This window comes from Rosa rugosa, chromosome 5 (assembly GCF_958449725.1).
Source record: "Rosa rugosa chromosome 5, drRosRugo1.1, whole genome shotgun sequence".
Taxonomy (NCBI): domain Eukaryota; kingdom Viridiplantae; phylum Streptophyta; class Magnoliopsida; order Rosales; family Rosaceae; genus Rosa; species Rosa rugosa.
The window spans coordinates 47,919,843-47,935,523 of record NC_084824.1 but is presented as its reverse complement, the minus strand read 5'-3'; the positions used below and the strand labels follow the sequence as shown (position 1 = coordinate 47,935,523).

The window sequence follows — 15,681 nt, the reverse complement described above, 5'->3', positions numbered from 1 at the left end:
CGTTTCACTTATCTTATCCTCCCACACATATCTCTTACACACTCTCCCTGGCCATAATTTGCCCACATCAGCTTCGATAGCTTAACACTATCCCACGCACCCATACCTCCCTTCTCTCTTTCCTGACATCCAGGACTTCATCGATCACAACTGTAGTAAACCACATTGGCCTTATCTACCTCACTCACATTCACCACTCAGCACCACCATGGCTGCCACCGCAGCCGCAGCCATGAGCTCGTCTTTCTCTCCTTCCATCCACACCCTCAAATGCATGCGCTCCAATCACGTGCACTTAGCCCCTCACCATGATCTTCACCTCAGAATCACAACACCTGCCCGCATGCTATCATCGTCGTCGTCGCTATCTGCTCATTCATGTGTTATAGATCAGCCACTGCTTTCTAGGCGCGTGCTGAGAATATCGTGCGCTTCTGTGGACGTGGCTGTGACGGAGGAGGTTGAAGAAGCTGTTGTGGCGGCTGAGGAGGAAGAAGAGAAGCAAGCCGAAGAGGAAGTAGTGGCGCCGACAGCTGAAGCGGCGGCCGATGAAGTTTCGAGTGAGGCTGGTGAGGTTGGAGGTGAAGTTTCGACTGATGAGCTTAGTGTGAACACGAAGCTTTACTTTGGGAACCTTCCTTACAGTGTTGACAGCGCACAGCTTGCTGGGATAATTCAGGACTATGCAAGTCCAGAACTCATTGAGGTCAGTAATTGTCAAGTATCTAACTGTTTTTCTTGAAATATTTGTTTATAATAGGCCGTTGGTATGTTGTTACGTACTTGTTATTAGTACATTAGGGAAATAATACGTGACAGATTATGTTCTCAGATTGTTAATTTGGATTTTGATTAAGTAGCTAGCGGAGTTCTGGTTGAATGTATGGTCCAAGTTAACACTCCGACAGGCGACAAGGAGATAGAAGCTTTCTTAATCTTAACTCACTGTAATCCTTGTTGTGTATAAATCCCAAATGGAAAAATGGGGATCAGCAAATGAGTTTATAAGGATTTGGGCAACTCCATCCATTGTTAATTGGTTTTAGTTGTGAAGCCCAGATTACTTTATCATGGTATCAAAGCGGGTTATTCCAACATTGTCAAATTGAACCAATTGGTTTTGGATTTGAAGCCTGGCCTTGTACACTTGTGTTATCAATTTGGCCCTGCCAGTGTTGTAAAACAGGGTGATCAAAGTAAGTAGAGATCAAAAGTTATAGGTGAAGTCATGAGATTGGTTTTAGTGCTCTCTGTGGTAATGGGGTGATATACATTTAGATTGCAATAATTTAGTTGAGCAACCTAATCAACTGAAGAGGAGTCATGGAACACATAACATAAAGCTAACTGCATATTATTGAAATCTGAAAGAATCCGGAGACAAGTTCAGTTAGGTGATAAATAGCCTTAAGCCATCAAATACTGAACCCACAATATTTTGTATAAGACCTACAAATAAAGCAAGAGTATCGAAGATAATTTCTGTCCAACTCATGGTTTATGTAACATATGAGTAATTCAAAGGTTGTTTAGTGTAAGCATGTTGAAATCCATTATGTTCACGATTATCTGAATAGTTGGTAGTTCAAATTTATCAGTATGTACAATTTTTATTTTCTAGCTTCTGCTGAGAATTTCATTCCTGCTGTTTGCTAATGATGCTATTGAGTGCACCTCTTTTCTCTATTTCCTTAAGAGTTACTAATGAATACAATTGATGATCATATATAGGTTCTCTATCATAGGGACACCGGAAGAAGCAGAGGATTTGCATTTGTGACGATGAGCAGTGTTGAAGATTGCAATGCTGTAATTGAAAATCTTGATGGACGGGTAAGACTCTTAAAAGAACTATCTATATTCTATTCTATACCACATTACCTATCATATCTTAGTCTCACAACAAGGGATCCACTGGGCATGATTTACTCTGACATGGACCCATGTGTTTGAGCTAGATTGAGACGTGGTTGTCATACATATAGCATTACTCAAACCTTATTGCTAAAAAGCATTATTGATTCCAATTTTCAGGAGTACAGTGGCCGAACATTGAGGGTTAACTTTTCGGACAAACCTAGAGCGAAAGAACCTCTATATCCAGAAACTGAGTACAAACTTTTTGTTGGGAATTTGTCCTGGTCAGCCACATCTGAGAGTTTGACAAAAGCTTTCCAAGAATATGGAAATGTGGTCGGAGCCAGGGTTCTATATGATGGGGAGACAGGAAGGTCCCGTGGCTATGGATTCGTATGCTTCTCAACAAAAGCAGAGATGGAAACTGCCTTACAATCTCTAGATGGAGTGGTATTGTTTCCTAGTCCCATCTGCCTGATTAGTTCAACCCATCTATAAATTCGCAAATGATGTACTTCGAGATTGTCTCTGGCAAACGTAATGTGCTTATGTTATCGGACTGTGAATTTGGACCATTAATTCTTGTCTGAATGTGCACTCTACATTCACAGTCCAACATAAGCATTTTATTGTACCAAACTATCTCGCAAGAGAATATTGCCTCGACTAATGAACCCAGTTTCGGGTAGTCAACTGATTATTCCTTGTCTTGTTTTCTTGGCTTCTCAGGAACTAGAGGGAAGAGCAATGCGTGTAAGCTTGGCAGAAGGAAAGCGTTCATAATATCTGTAGTGTAAATTTTGTAAAAGGGTTAATTTGAAGATGCATGTCAACTGAGATCATATTATCCAATCACATAAGCGGGGAACTCTCCTTTCATATCTTTATTAGTTGTCTTGTAACTCATTTTCCATTCCCCCATCTTCAAAGTGGAAATTCCTCTATTTTTCCCAATGGCGATGGTAGTTTCGTTCCTTAATTGATCAGCTGTTCAATACTATAGAGTTTTTGCATTTATGTGTCAATGATTCTATTTGTGAACTTTAGAATCTTTGACACTTTGTACCAAAAAATTGAATAACTAATTGTATCCCATTTATCATTGTCTTAGAGCAACTCTAGCAGTCTTCTAAATATAGAGCCAGCCTCTCTCCCCCTCTCTCTTTTAGCATTCCTTTTTTGGTATGTTATTTTTTAATTGTGAGTTTCAAAGTCTGCACTTTCTGTACTGGTTGTGTTAGAAAATAGTTGAAATTAATTAATAGCTGGTGTAAACAATTGCCATGCCTCTAAAGTAGTGTGACATAATGTGTAATCTTTGGTCTTAACATATTATTTTCTTGCCAGCATAAAATAATAATAATAATAATCATAATAATATAAAATTGGAGGTACCAAAATATTAAGATTCTAAAGTTCAAACACTGTTTGCATTTCAATGATGTCTTACCGGACTAAACATTTTTAACAACATTATTACAAACAACATGCAGGACCATAAACAGAGACTTGGTCGCACTAAAGCAGGCTAGCTACCAACACCAAGTATGCCAACACCAGACATTGATCCAAGCATTCATGCAATTGCAATTAATCACATAATGATGCATGAACCAGTGGCAACAGCAATATTTCCCACAGCATTTCCGATTTCAACACCGGTAGTGAAGGCTTTCAGAGCTGCTACCTGAAGTGAGATTTACCAACAAGATATTAAAACAATAATCAGTCAGAGATGGACAAATTGAAAAATTACATTCTTCAAACATGACAATAAAAATAAGGAGAATTTGATTCTACACCCAAATTCACACACCCCTTTTAGAATACACATCCATAAGAGTGTTTTAATATACACCAAAACCAATTAATTAGGTTTATTCAAAATAAAAAAAACCTATTAAATAGGATAAATATTAAAACTCAATGTTGTTAAGAATTACTAAAGCTGTCACTATCAAATTCCCCATTCACCTATTAAATAGGATTAATAATCAAAATCATCTAGCAAAGATTATGGAGTTTTGTTTTTTTTTGATCAAGTGAAATCTCATTCATGAAAACTGCAATTACAACATTGCCGCAATCACTCCTAAAGATTATGGAGTTTGATTGACGTTATTGTTGTTATTACCTTCACTTTAGGTTTTAATCAGTACTTAATTTTAGGTGTTTACATTAATCTCATTATTATGATACAGTGATGAATTTTTGGTATGTTTCTTCCTATATATAGAAGCTAAGGAATTCATTCGTCATTTTTTCTTTGGGTGGAGACCTTTCACAAAGTTGCATATGATTTCAAACGACCTATTCATGAGATTTATTTCATCAATTTCTTATGGGTTAGAGACTTTCTTTCAAATAGGTACATATATCATATTCGTAATTCAAATTACCTATTCATCAGATTTATTTAGTATAATATCTTTGTTAATCCCTTGATTTTGTGTAAAGCTTGAATTGGATGGATTTTTAGTAATTAGAAATTTCAATTTATGAATCTGGTACAAAACTTAGTTTCATTCCTTCAAAACAGAATCGTTATTTCTAATTACCTGATACTTAGATTGCTTTAATATGTAATACCTATGATTTAGATGTTTGTTTTTGTAGTTTTAAATTATTTGTGTGACTCTATATCGTAGGTTGTTTATTCCATAACCTATAGTACATTGACAATTAATATACCTATAATTTAGATAATATATTTTGGATATATGTATGTAAATCCTAATAGAGTTTTACCTTTGAAATAGATCTATGAAGGTAATTTGCAATTGTATAAGGAATCACAACATGCAGGGCACTAGTAGTTGGGAGATTTTTGAAGACTACATTGCAAAGTGCTAGTCGAGATGACGGATGAAGTGTTATAATGGTCTTTATATAGGTTCGAAAATGTAAAGTTTATATTTCAATTGTAAAAACAAATTTAAAATTGTTTATTTCAATACTGGATGAACGTCATTTACGGTTGTACTCGTTGTCCCTATTTCAATAAATTTTTAGGCTTATTCCTTCAAAAAGAATGTGTATTTAAATTACCTTGATATTAGAAATAAATTTCTTAATATTGTAAAGTTCATTTTCAATTGTAAAACAATGAATGATAATAATGAGTTTGCTAAATTATAGTGCAAAAACTCTTGCACATTCAAAATTATTCAATGCGCCAAAATTAAGGGATAATTATATATTAAGCAAACTCTACAGTTACACATAACTATTATGTGGTCCTTGACCACCCCATAGAATCAGGCACCTATGTGGAGAAAAATGTAGGGGTGAAAAAAAAATCTTAAAGCAATCAATCTACATCAAGTACATTTTACATGGGCTAATTACATTAACTCGACCATTTTAGAAAATTAATGAATATGGAATGATTGTATAACTATACCTATAAGAACGGATAAGGAAAATAACATACCATAATGAGAGGATGTTTAATCATGTCGATAAAGAGAAATATTTATATAATAGAATCTGATAATACACAAGCTGGAGGATAGGATGTTTAATCACGTTGACATATCTAATGATAGGAATATCTCCACAAAAGGATGTTATCTCCACAAAAGGATGTTTAATCACGTTGAGAAATCTACGAAATCTAATAGGAATATCTACATAAGCACATCTACTAAAAAATAGCAAATATATAGATCAAATCTGAAAGGAAGAGATATACAATAATTAAGGCAATTAATATTTTAAATAAGGAATATCTACACAAACATATCTTCTAAAATATGGCATCAGTTACATACAATAATTAAGGCGATTAATCACGTTGAGATATCTAATAATAGGAATATCAACACAAACATATCTACTAAAAAAGGGCAAATATATAGATCAAATCAGAAATGAAGATATACAATAATTAAGGCAATTAACCGTCTTTAAATAAGGGAAAATAAATTGAATGTATAAAATTCTAATATGTGTTTATAACTGATGCCATATTTAAATTCATAAAAAAAAATCAACAGCTATATTTGATGCATATTTTCCTTATTCAACCAGAAGGGTAAAATAGTCAAACTAAAAAAAACGTGAAAAAACTTAATTATAGACTTAAAACCTATAAGGAAGGTTCAAAATGTGAATGGGTGTAAATTAAAAGAAAACATATGGTTGGGTTTTTCTTAAAAAGGGCTTCATTTTTTGGGTTTTTTTTTTCTAATTTTCTCTAAAAATAATATTTTTCACTTAAGAAAAAAAATCCCACTATTAGAGGTGAATTTCAAAACAACGGTCCGCAATCATTTCATAGCGTTTTATATCATGCACTAGTTTACTACAATGTAATTTTCTCATTGACCCTTTTATATAACTGTATAGGTACTAATCGTTTTCATATCTGGCCCATGTTTTGCAGTTGCTTCTCGGTTAATGTTGTGGTCCCTATGTCGACGTTGCGCATGGCGATAATTATGTTTTATGTTTATAGGTTCTTTTAGGGTATTTGTTTGACGCAGTCGGAATGATAAACTAGGTTTACAAGCGATAAACCTAAACAAAGGGTTCTGGAGTCCACCAGAGATAAAAGAGAAAATTCTATATTTGATTGATAATAAGATAAAAGATAGCTTCTGCAGCCGCTTAAGGCTGCTTATATATAAGAAAGAAGCCCTAGGGCGACTAACAATGAAACCCTAAAGCCCATGGGTAAAAACGAAAACAATCCAAAATAAACTAGAAAACCAAAACTATGGAAATTAGAAAAACGCAGTTTTGAGGCCCTAAACGACCCCGAAAGCCCGAAAAAGCCCACACGTCGTGGCATAGCGACGAATTTTGTTCCTAGCGCGATTCCCTTTCCGGAAAGCCATGGCACGTTCCAATCGGACACCGAGCTTTGGCGTGGCTACTAGTAACTTTTTGTTTTCCTCCTTTTGCACGATCAAGCTGCTCTTCGAACTGGGCTGCCATCCGTTCTGCATCATTGTTGGTTTGGGACTTTGGGTTGTGTGGGATCTCTAGGTTTAAGCTTAATTTTGGTGATTTGGGTTTGATGATTGTTGGTGTGGCTTTCATGAGCTATAGTTTGCCATGTTAGAGCATCTTTAATTAGCAATGAGCTATAATTTGATCAAATTTTAGCTAAAGTAGCTAAAAAGTTATTTTCGCTAGCTACTTCTAAAATACGTCTGCATCAATTCTCTCTATTTTAACTAGTTTTGAATTAATATTATTTTTTCAATGAAGATTAAATAATTTAAATGCATTTATAAATTACATAAAATAACTCAAAATGAATGTTTTAAATTATAGAGAGCCTCATCTCGCTCTCTATATTTAGGAGCGAGATAGCTAAAAATTATAATGGAGAGTCACTTAGGAGTCTGGTGCAGCTGCTAAAATAGATAGAACATCTTTAGTAGACTCTCTATCTTGGCTTCATAGTTATTTTGGAGAGCATATTTAGCTTTTTATCAATTTCAGCAACTGCACCAGACTTCTAAGTGGCTCTCCATATTAACTTTTAGCTATCTCACTCTTAAATATAGAAAGCGAGATGAGGTTCTCTATTATTTTTGTTAATTTAAAACATTCATTTTAAGTCATTCTATGTAATTTATTAATACATTTAAACTATTTTTTCTTCATTCAATAAATAATGTAAATTTGAATCTAGCTAAAATATGGAGAAGGTGATGCAAATATATTTTTAAAGTGGCTAGCCAAAATAACTCTTTAGCTACTTTGGTTAAAATTTGACTAAAAAGTTGCTAGCATTGAGATGCTCATAAAAAGCTAAACATGCTCTTCAAAATAGGTACGGAGCTAAAATAGAGAGTTAGGTAAAGATGTTCTTAGCTTCATTATTGTTGTTGCCGTTTAAAGATATCATTTATATATCCTAGTAGTTAACAATGCAATATTGAAGTTATCTAATGAAATTCGTTATTGATTATAAAATTAAAAAAAAAAAAAGGTAGAAATAAACAATGAGAGAACAAGCTTACTTTTTTAGATCTCGATCGAGGAACTTCATAGTTCTCAAGATCATATCCATCAATCGACTTTGCCGAGCTTGTTGGCTGCACAGAGAAAAAAGATTCATCTGAATTAATAGTAAAAATAACCAGAAAAGTGAAAGTGTTAACGTTAGTATTAAACTTGGAGACAATTTTCTTTTTTAGTTTGAAGTTTTGAACAAATAAGGGCAATAACTTAAAATTGTTTGATAACAATTCTTTTATTTTTCATTTCAAAATTTTTATTTTTTTATTTTTATCTAAATTAAATAAGGAATAAGACGATAATAGTTCATAAGAGGCATACAATTTAGGGAGCAAATCCTACCCTGAGACTCGAATATAAAGAGTCTGCCTCACCACCCGTCCCGTTAATTTGATAACAATTCTAACTTAACTAATCAAAGCGAGTAAATCATTTACATGTATTTTGCCAATATAAAATCGAATCTAAATTTGACATTAGACTTCTAATCAGTAAGAGTTCAATTAATAAATCACCTGGTTTGTCGATCCAGAATTGTTATAAGCAGCCTTGATACGCAGTAAGGCGTAGTTGTCTAAAAAGTTGCAGTGTTCGTGAACGTAGTTACGGCTGCGGTAGCAGGAGGTGCAAAGATCAAAAGTTGTAGTTTGGTTATGCTCGAAGCACTCCACGCAAGTGAAATACAGTCCCTTTAGAAAAGGGGTTTTGCATCCATCGCAACCAATAATCTTCTGAGTCATAAGAGAGTAGTAAAGAGTGACAGATTCCTCAAAATCCAAACTGCCATCTCCATTTTTGTCTAGGTCCTGGAAGGTACGGTTGACATGGTCGCCGTAACTACCCTCAAACAGCTGCTCGAACTCCTCCATGGTTATTGTTCCATCACCATCTGTATCTATTTCTTGAAAAAAGGTATACACCTCATGCTTTTGCTTTTCAGACAAATTATGGTAATAAGCTAAAGCAGCATCACGGATTTCTTTGATGTCTCCCATTCTCTCAAACTTAAACTGACTTGGTTTGCAGATGTATGGAAAATCTCTCTGTGTTTCGTCTATTAATAATAGCTGTAGAGGTTTACAACCAAAAGAAAACATATAATATTTTTTCTTGCAAGTTACAACAAATCATTGATTAATAAGTTATGACTTCTGAGTTATGACTAATTTTTTTTTTTTTTTTTTTGAGAATGAGTTATGAGTTATGACTAATTAGTCTCCTAACACACTCGTAAATTAAGTTCCTAATTCTTTATTTTATTTAGGGGGCGGATCAATTGATTATATTTTTTGTATTTACAGTTTTTTTTTATCAGGTAAATAACATTTCGTGAGTCGAACTCACAACCTCCCACTTACGAAGGGGAGACTATGTCTCTAGACCAAACTTTTTTTTTTTTTCTCGGCTTAGATAACTACTTTTCAACTTGAAACTTATTTTGCAGTTAAAGAATTGTAGGAGGTGAAGCACTCCACCGATCTTGTTTTTTCTTTTTTATTTCAATGTACCTTATTTTAATTGTTCTATCATTTATAGGTTAAAATTACACCTATTATGGTAAGATTGGTCGAGCTGCCTAGTATGGAACCCCCATGTCTAAAGTTCGAGTCTCAAGTTTCACCAGTTTGTGGCCAGTAGGTTTGAGGGGACTTCGGATTCGTGCGCCTAAGGCGGAAGATTAGTCTGGCTTTGCTAAGATACTCTCGTGGACCTCGGTTCGTATACTGACTGGGTGGGTGTGTTACTTACTCACTAACGTAACCGAGGTGGCTTGCTAGTTGCTACCTCACTCCTGATTAAAAAAAAAGTTATAAATTTTCAAAGTTTAAAAAGAAGGGTAATTTTCAGATATTTTGAAAATTTAATCTTAAGAATTATTTGCTTAGTTAATACTGATAAATTAATTAATGAAACTACCCAATCCTATCCCTATCTGGAATCCATGCATGGTTAATAATATAATATGACCTTCTTGATCTGGTGACTTTGTCAATCGATCTGTATATATATATACAAACAAAGCTCGTCTTCGTCTTCCTCAAGTGGCTCTGCTCGTCTTCGTCTTCGTCTTATAAAACTCATATATACGAACAAAGCTCGTCTTCGTCTTCCTCAAGTGGCTGTAGTCGTCTTCCTCTTATAAAACTCATATATACGAACAAAGCTCGTCTTCGTCTTCCTCAAGTGGCTCTAGTCGTCTTCCTCTTATAAAACTCATATATACGAACAAAGCTCGTCTTCGTCTTCCTCAAGTGGCTCTCTTCGTCTTCGTCTTCCTCAAGTGGCTCTAGTCGTCTTCCTCTTCTAAAACTCATCTATACGAACAAAGCTCGTCTTCGTCTTCCTCAAGTGGCTCTCTTCGTCTTCCTCTTCCTCTTCTAAATTAAGGAATTGGTCGTCTCTAACTCACTGGCGGACCTAGCACATGCCCAATGGGGGCTGCTGCCGTCACTCAAAATTTTGCAAGCTTGAGTATAATTAACATACTTACCATATATGATATGAAAAATTTAATAAAAATCAAGGGTAGCCCCCATTTAAAATGAAATTCAGCACATAGTTATAGCTTTTATACATTAATTATATGTTCTTTCGAAATTTCATTGTACGCATTGGATGCAACACATATTAACCAAAAATCTCACCCCCACAAATTTAAAATCTTAGGTCCGCCACTGCTCTAACTTGTCACTGAAAGCCAGCCTGAACTATAGTAAATTGGGTTTTTTTTTTTTGCCTGTAGTGGAGTTTACGCCTTTATGGTGTTGGAAAAGAAAGAGCACAAAAGAAGGGGCCGGACTAAAGGGGCGAGTACTGATGGGGAGTACGGCAACCTCCACCAGTGCATTGGGTAAGGTTGAACTTTAATGGAGCTTGTGATATCGATTCTCCGATCTCTACTGGAAATGTGGGTAATTAAGGTTGAACTTCCCGTGTGTACATAAATACTAGCTATACTGAATGTCTGAATCCTTTTAGGATATATATACCTAGCTTTTCCGTTGTAAAAGATATCCACCACTATTCTCAACTAATTTGGGTAGTATACGTATATGGAAATATCTCTATCGATTTCGGCCTTTCCCTATCATGGACTTCATCGTTAATGTATTATGCTAGCTGAACATTCATCTTGAACCTCTTAATGGTGACTCTGTCAATCGATCAACTATACACTTCAATGGTCATAAATTCCCCTCTTTTGTGTGTAGTGCATCAAACCAGTCACGCTACTTGCAATAGTCCCATTACCTTCAGCACCCACTGTTCAAGCCATTGGATCAAAATCTATTCTGCATAATTCCAGCACACAGAATAATGGCCCGCACCAATATGATATAAGGTTAAATTACTTAGACATCAAAGGCCACGCCAAATAGTATCTTTTTCACATTGAAGTGAAAGGGAGATCGAGTCCACTATCGTAGCACCTAACGAACTTTTCCCCAGCAAATTCTCCTCCAAATCAAGTTGTGGTCGATCAATAACTTTTGTTATATTATTAATTAAGAATTATCTTTGAGAAGCTTATATATATTCTACGAATTAATCAGGACGACTTCTAGAGCGCGAGGAGATGATCAGTTGGCTTTTGGGTACCTTGACAGGCTTGATGCAAGTAGCCGTGGAAGAGCTTATTTAACTTTTAGTTAGGCTATCTCTAGTAAGAGAGAGCTATATTGGGGCCAGAGCTATAATTTAGCCCCCATAAATATTATTCTTTATTCATGAATAAGTGAACCATCTCCAGTAAGACAGAGCTAAATTTTAGCCCTTTCAAGTATTTTATAATTTTATATTATGTTTTGTAATTTTTATGATTTTATTCTATTTTAATAATATTTTAATTTAGACTAAAATTAACTTATGCGGAAAAAATTAATTTTTAAGGTGTATATTTGGATGAGGTATTTAGGAATACATACATATATTTTTAAAAAAAAAAAAAAGTCAACGGCTAGTTGCTCATGCATGTGTATAATTATAATCCTTAATTATGAGTCATTGGATTCATGCTTGGCATCACAAAGAATTGATTATTATGAGCCATTGGATTCATGCATTGGATCACAAGGACCTTGATTGGGTTGATTTGCCGTGGGTCCCACTGAGAGCTAAAAGGGCTAGCCATAAGGCTAAATTCAGCCCTCTCCACCTTTAACCCCTTGGACTTTCCTTTGTTGGAGCCCATTTTTTAGCAAAAAGGGCTTAAGGTCACATGTAGCCCTCCTTGTTAGAGATGGCCTTAGGTTGTCTTGTCTATCTGTCTTGGACTGCGTCTTGAAGCTTTCATTTCAAGTACTCTAAAATAAACAGGACAGTTGGAATTTGGATAGTCATGCATGATTTCTGGAGCTTAATTCTACTTTATTGTACTTATTTAGAACGTAAAACAAAATGTACGTACGTACAAACAAAGCCAGTCTTCATCTTCCTCTTCCAGATTAAGGAATTGGTCGTTGAATGCTGAACATTCATCTTGAACCTCTTAATGGTGACTCTGTCAATCGATCAACTATATATATATATATATATATATATATATATACAAACAAAGCCAGTCTTCCTCAAGTGGCTCTCGTCCATTTCACCTTAATTCATTTTCATGCATCTTCCTCTTCCAAATTAAGTGTTGGAAATTTCAATTATATATATATATGTTAAAGGAAAAACATATTGTGTGCCTTCGTCAAAGCAACTGACGGAGAGGGAATCAAGAAATCAGTGATTACCATCAATTAGCACAATTACGGATCAATCAGCATTTAGTATTATTAATGTAATCGATATTTCCGTTGTAATTCTATCCCTATATAAAGGGACTATGAAATGAAATGAGTAGACCAATTTCAATTGCATTTTACTTTTACACGTTATCAGCACGCTCAGAGTCAATAGCCAAGAAAAAAAATCCCAATTTTCTAATTTCTTTCTGTCGAACAAAAAACCCTAAAAAAAAAAATATTTTCTTCTTTTTCTGCCGCCACCAACAACCAAAAAAAAAAAATTCCCCGTCTACCTCACCGGCCTCACCTCGCCGGTCAGCCCTGCCCAGCGCAGCCCCTCACCTCTGCCTCTCCGGCCTAGCACCCGGCCTCACCTCTGCCTCTCCGGCCTCACAACCCGCCTGAGCAGATCCCACACCGAGCCAAGCAACCCAGCGCTGCGCAGATCCCACACCGATCCCGCCTAGCTGCTGCCCAATCCCAGCCGCCGACCGATCCCAGCTCACCAGGCCGCGAGCTGCGCAACACAGTCCCGTCCAGACCGGCCTCCATCTCGATCCGGCGGTCTTCCCACTCCATCCCACAGCCGGCCTCATCCTTCCCGGCCACGAAGCCCCACAGCCGGCCTCATCTTTCGCCAGCTAGCCAATCTGCAATTTCTGTAACCCAGAAAACCAGAAAAGAAGAACAGGCGGAGAAAGAAGAAGGAGAGGAAAGAGGACGCGGAAAAAAAACAGAGCGAAAAGAAAAAGAAGAAAAGAGAAAAGAAGGAAGAAAAAGATGGGTTTACCCGGCCCAACAAAAAAAAAAAAAAAAAAAAAAACAAGAGAAAAAAAACGTGACCCGGGCCAAAGTAAAGACCCGGCCCAAAATAAAAAAGCAGGCCTCTGCGGCCCAGAACAGACAAAAAAAAAAAAGCAGGCCTGCGGCCTATAGAGGAAAAAAAAACAAGGTTTTGTGGCCCCTGCAAGAGGAAGCAACCCAGTTCTTCTCAAGCCCAAAAACATCGCTACGCACGCCTGCATCAACACGCGCGTGCGCTAGGATTGTTTTATTTTTTCGAAACCAAGTATGTTCTCTTTAATTGATTTAATTTCATACTATGCTATATTTAATTATTTATAATTAGAATTTTCTTGAGCATGCTTTATATTTTATTGTTTATGTTTTTATCATGAACTTTTGAGCATGTTTAATTAGATAATATTGATTTTTTTTAAGCATGTCTTGTTATTTATGTTTTATATAATTATGTTTAAGCATGTTTTACATTATGCTATTGTTTATATTTTTACGCATGATATATTATGTGTAGCATATATTTTGTTGTATATTTGTGAAATTTGAGCATGCCATGTAATTTAGTTTTATATATGCCATGTTTTATTTATTATTAAATGTGCTATGGTTATTTTTAGAATGCAATATATAAATTCCGTTTTGCCATGATAATGAAAATTCATGCGCATTATAAACACATAATTACGTGATAAATTATTTTCACATGGCATCGAAAAAATGTGACCATTACGAATCTTGGTCTTAAACTCTAATTCATATTTTTGGAAAATAATTTACGTGGATGTCTTTATGACTGCGTAATTTATATCTTCCCTCTTGTTTATGTAGATGGTTGATCCAACTCGACCCGAATTTGACATTTTGGACTTAGAAGGACTTGAGTACCACCGTTGGGTTTCCGATGAAGAAACTGCTTTTGTAGCAAAATACTACACTGCCACCATTACCGACCCCAAAGACGATGAACCGTCTAATTATAAGGTGAAAGCAAATGCCTTAATGTTTCTGAGGCGACATATTGATCCTAGCCTACGCTGGGAGTACCTTCAGTTGAAGACACCCAAAGAACTGTGGGATGCCCTTAAGGGACGTTTTGGGAACATTCATGACACTTTGCTCCTAGGACTGGCTGTTCAGTGGAATGGAATCCGCTTGCTTGACTACAAAAGGGTCAATGACTTCAACAAGGACATGTTGCGCTTAAAGGCACGTCTCAATTTCTGTGGAAGGGAAATCACAGAAGATGATATGATCTACAAGACTCTTACCACCTTTCCTACTTCAGCGTTTATACTAGCGAACCAGTATAAGTTGGAGTATGACAACAAAAGAATCACAACCTTCAATAAGTTGATAAGCCTACTGCAAGTGGCTGAGAGGCAAAATGAGGATCTCTTGAACAACAATGCTAGGCCCACTGGGAAAAAGAAAATTCCCGAGGCTAATTATGGAAAAATAAAAAGGTGGAAAGAACTCCAATGCAAAGGGGTTTGGACGTGCTGATCCCTACCCACGTGGCAACAATGCACCACGTGGAAAGAGACGTAGAGGTGATGGAAACAAGGTGCAAAAGGCACTTAAGAACCCTTCAGTCAAACAAGATAGAGTTGGCAATGAACCATGCTATAGGTGTGGAATCATTGGGCATTGGTACAAGAACTGCCAAGCAAGCAACATAGTTGCAGCCACTTATAAGAGATATAGAGAGTTTAAAGAACAAGAAACTCACTATATGGAAGAAGGAGGCCATGACCTAGATGTCAACCTCACAATTGCAGACCTCAATGGCAACAAGGAACTTGCTCAGTCAATTGATGCACTAGATTTTGACTGACCTGCTTTATCTATTTATTTTCCAAAGACAGATGTGAAGGCATAATGCCTCATTTTTAATTAGACTATTACTTGGTCTTAAAGTTTATTTCAATAATGGTTTGATGAATTAGATTTATGAACAAAGACCTTGATTTGATTATCGTTGGCTTATTAATAATTTTGAATTTTATTCTGAAGCACTGAATTTATTCAAATTTATTTACTACACATATTTACATGGTTCGAAATTGCACTATAAAGATGTAAAGCAATACATCTAGAAAAAGAAAAATTATTTGGATGAAAAGATTATCATTCTACATAAATACAAATACTCTAAAGAATATGAGATACGCTCTGTATTCACCAAGAGCTAATCGAACCTTCTTAAGTATCAAAGATATTCGTGCCAACGATTATCATGTAAAAACACATTGTGAGAATGGAACTGAATACTTTTATATTACCTCTAATGAATGTGGAAGGAAACACATTTTAGAGAAAC

At 35.7% G+C, this 15,681-nt stretch overlaps 2 protein-coding genes and 1 long non-coding RNA gene across 3 annotated transcripts; 1 reads left to right on the top strand and 2 right to left on the bottom strand.

The window, feature by feature from the left end:
- Positions 1–29: 29 nt before the first annotated feature.
- Positions 30–2,811, top strand: LOC133709269 (28 kDa ribonucleoprotein, chloroplastic). The gene is made up of 4 exons (XM_062134945.1): positions 30–706; positions 1,732–1,833; positions 2,035–2,307; positions 2,587–2,811. The coding sequence occupies exons 1-4, from the start codon at positions 209–211 to the stop codon at positions 2,638–2,640; spliced, it is 927 nt and encodes a 308-aa protein (XP_061990929.1). The 5' UTR covers positions 30–208; the 3' UTR covers positions 2,641–2,811.
- Positions 2,812–3,235: 424 nt separating this feature from the next.
- On the bottom strand, positions 3,236–8,910 carry LOC133713148 (uncharacterized). Its single transcript, XM_062139264.1, has 3 exons — positions 8,349–8,910; positions 7,836–7,910; positions 3,236–3,544 (listed from the first exon to the last, which is right to left on the bottom strand). The coding sequence occupies exons 1-3, from the start codon at positions 8,826–8,828 to the stop codon at positions 3,452–3,454; spliced, it is 648 nt and encodes a 215-aa protein (XP_061995248.1). The 5' UTR covers positions 8,829–8,910; the 3' UTR covers positions 3,236–3,451.
- A 3,662-nt stretch (positions 8,911–12,572) lies between these two features.
- Positions 12,573–13,614, bottom strand: LOC133712383 (uncharacterized). The gene is made up of 2 exons (XR_009847348.1): positions 12,935–13,614; positions 12,573–12,902 (listed from the first exon to the last, which is right to left on the bottom strand). It is a non-coding gene; the product is annotated as an uncharacterized LOC133712383 (long non-coding RNA).
- Between the last annotated feature and the right edge of the window lie 2,067 nt (positions 13,615–15,681).